General features: G+C 39.8%; 1 protein-coding gene across 1 annotated transcript; it reads left to right on the top strand.

Annotated features, from left to right (window-relative positions):
* The first annotated feature begins 578 nt into the window (after positions 1 to 578).
* On the top strand, positions 579 to 1,747 carry LOC119345947 (S-(+)-linalool synthase, chloroplastic-like). The gene is made up of 3 exons (XM_037615752.1): positions 579 to 695; positions 947 to 1,186; positions 1,372 to 1,747. The coding sequence occupies exons 1-3, from the start codon at positions 594 to 596 to the stop codon at positions 1,642 to 1,644; spliced, it is 615 nt and encodes a 204-aa protein (XP_037471649.1). The 5' UTR covers positions 579 to 593; the 3' UTR covers positions 1,645 to 1,747.
* Positions 1,748 to 3,645: the final 1,898 nt, after the last annotated feature.

Consider the following 3,645-nt stretch of genomic DNA (forward strand, 5'->3'; position numbering starts at 1 on the left):
GCACATCTTTTAACAAAAATGTGAAGCATGAACTATATAAGTTTGCTCCAAGTGTCCAACACATATATATCGTCAATGCCCACACAACAAATTAATGCAAAAGATTTTATCTTGTGATTAACATGCATGACTTGATTCCTCTGGAAGAGAATGACTTCATGTGGCATGTTTTACATGGATAGATTAGTGCAAAAAAATGTATTTACGAGTATATTCATGACTTGCTAATGCCACACGATTTTGATCGGACGGCTATCCGATCAATAATTGAGGTCGCATTGAAGCATGCATGTCCATAGAAATCTAGTAATGGGGGTTATTTATTTATATATAGAAGATATGTTAGTTAGACATCCGAGGCTTGTGAGTATTTTTTGTAGATTTATACTTTTATTGTTTTAAATGGAAATAGGATATGGTAGAATTTTTTTGCCAATAGTGCCATCTATTTGCTAATGGAGGGAAAAATTGTGGTTTAATTAAGGCCTTATACGATGATGTATAAGTACATGTTCTTATGATAAAAGTTTCACACACAACATGCACACTTTGACAGGTGGAATCTTGAAGCTGCTGATTCACTCCCAAGCTACATGATATCATGCTACAAGGCTCTTTACAATATAACAAATGATATCGCTGACATGTCCATGAAAGAGCATGGACTGAACTCAATCGATCATCTCAAGAAAGCTGTATGTCTTCTGGAATAATTCTTCATTTTGCTTGCCTAAGAAATTAAATATATTAATAGAATCACCTCAGATATTTGTATTTATGTATGGCTGTGTGCATCTCTTGATGCAGAGGCCATGAGTAATCCTCCTTTCAAAAAAATATATTTAAATTTACGTACTATAATTTTTATTGATTACTTTTAAATCTTCAGAATATAACACTAGAGCTTCCTTGAAAGAAAGCTTACCTTTTTTCCTTTATCTTGCAGTGGGCAACTTTGTTTGATGGATTCATGATTGAGGCAAAATGGTTGTCTGGTGGTCAGGTCCCTACACGGGAGGACTACCTGAGAAACGGCATCATCACCTCGGGGGCACCACTTTTGTTTATGCATCTTCTCTTCATGCTAGGCCATGATTTAACGGAGGAAAACAACGACCACATGTCTCGGATTATCTCATGCCCTGCAAAAATCATGAGGCTCTGGGACGACATGGGCAGTGCAAAGGTCAGAACACACGAAAAACTTTGACACGCCCATGAAATTGATATACAGCTCACATGGACATATATACATCATATTTTAAAAAGGATTACTACTAGGAATTTTATGTGAATTAATCAACTCCATAACATCGACAGCGACACCGGCTAAGCCTGATCTTAATGTTTTTTTCTCTATGTCCCATGCAGGATGAAGCGCAAGAAGGGCTAGATGGATCGTACAAGGAGCTCTACCTAAAAGAGAGCCCTCATAGCAACGCGGAGGGGCACATGTTGGAGATGATTGCAGATGAGTGGGAGGGTCTCAACAGGGAGTGCTTCTCCAGGACGAGGTCATCACTATCCCCTACCTTCATTCGAGCATCACTCAATTTCGCAAGGATGGTCAGCGTCATGTATGGCTATGACCACGAGCACAGGCTCCCTGTCCTTGAGGATTACACCAGAATGCTACTCTTCTGAATCATACATGACCAGTACATTAACTATACAAAGTCTTGTAAATGTAGTGTATTTTTGTTGTGATCGTCACATACATTGGAGTTAATACTATGAGGGAGGCTAATCGATGGGTGATCAGGGGGACTCTCACTTCCCGATAACGCCCGTGGTTCCGGAGCTCTTCTCGAACTTTCCCTTCTGCTCATCTCATCCTGACACCGTTCACCCGCCTTCCATCTACACCTATCTTTCACCTCAAAGATCCAGATAATTGGACCCCAAAAATGAAATTATTTCAACTGAACCATCGAAAGATTTTTTTTGTGAACTTTGAATTTTTTTAAGAAAGTTCTGCCAACTAATCATACCAAGATTTCAACTAATTACATAAAAATTATACCTAAACTTTAACAATCCTCTACTAAATCTATATAATATAACCAAAATCATCAAAGCTTTCACCTAATCCCTGATGTCCTTCCAACCAAAAAAGGAAACCCCATCATCCCTGCCCCTACCTCCTCCCCATGACAAGGGTAAGCCCATCCCATGCATCCACGAGCGTGTGGAGGCGCCGTCCGTTGCGGCCACATGGTGCAAGCGCGACCATCGACTAGCTGTGGTTGCGCGCATGGTGCACTAGTACCCTGCAGAGTGTCGCAGCACACCTATTAGATCTAGATGCCCAAGCAGTGCACATGACGGGTTAGTCACGTGCAACAATCGAAGGGAAGGAAGCCTAAGGACATCTCCAAGGGACTCCTAAATTCCCCCTCCCCCATATGTCCATACTCCCCCAAATTCAGCTCGTATGTGGGGAGGTCGTCCGGATATGTCTAGACCACCACCCAACCTCACCATAACCCCACTCCCCCCTCTCTCTCCTCTATCTTTTCTAGCCACACCCACCACAACTTCATTGTTCCCCCTCTCTCCCATCTATCTCTTCCAGACGTGCGAAGGATTCCCCCCTTTTTCTGCGAGCGGTGTGATGAGAAGGATGACACACAAATCGCACAACTCAAATGAGGCGCATCGTGCGGCTGGCAGGCGATTGATCAGGATCTAGCGCCTAGCACCACCCACTAAACAAACAATACATATTAAACATTGTCTCCTATACTTGTGCTAATGCCTATTTTTATTGAAACGCCAAGTACAATATATTGTGCTAACGTCTCTTTGCGGGAGTTCGAACCTCCGCCACGTAGGACTCTGACACACCCGGCCCACACAAAACCACACCTGGATCCCGCGTCTATATTCTATCCCCCTTGCTCTGCATCTGTTTCATCCCTGGACGACACCGCAACCATACAACCTGGTCGCCCGGTCACCATGCCTCGCGTCGAGGCGAGCCCAGATGGGCCGGCGCGGCCGTGCGGGAGGCAAAGGCCTATTTTTTCTGTTTTCTATTCTCATCTTTTGCTTTATTTTTATACTTTTATTTATATTATAAAATATTCTTCATATATATACAATAAACACATTAAAAATATATTGAAAAAGTATTTGAAAATGTTGAATAAGTATTAAAAAATGTTAAACAAGTATTTGAAAAATGTTGAACAATTTTTGGAAAATTTTGAATAAGTTTTCAAAATTTTGAATAAGTACTAATGATTGTTGAAAGAATATTTAAAAATATTGAACAAGTATTTGAAAAATATTGAATAACTATTAGAAATGTTGAACAAGTATTTGAAAATGTTGAATAATTACTAAAAAATGTTGAATGAGTACTCGGAAATTGTTGAGCATGTATTTATAAAATGTTGAATAATTATAAAAATGTTGAGCAAGTATTTAAAAATGTTGAATGAGCGTTCGGACAATGTTGAACATGTATACAAAAAATGTTGATCATTTATTAAAAAAATGTTTTTGACGTATACGAAAATGTAGAGTGAAAACGAAAACAAACATACAAAAAACAAAACAAAAGCCAAAACAAAGAAGGAAAAAGAAAGCAAACAAAAAATGGAGGAAGACCAGGGTTCGAATTCCCATTTCTCTGCTCTC

The sequence above is a fragment of the Triticum dicoccoides genome, unplaced genomic scaffold, assembly GCF_002162155.2.
Source record: "Triticum dicoccoides isolate Atlit2015 ecotype Zavitan unplaced genomic scaffold, WEW_v2.0 scaffold3503, whole genome shotgun sequence".
NCBI lineage: Eukaryota > Viridiplantae > Streptophyta > Magnoliopsida > Poales > Poaceae > Triticum > Triticum dicoccoides.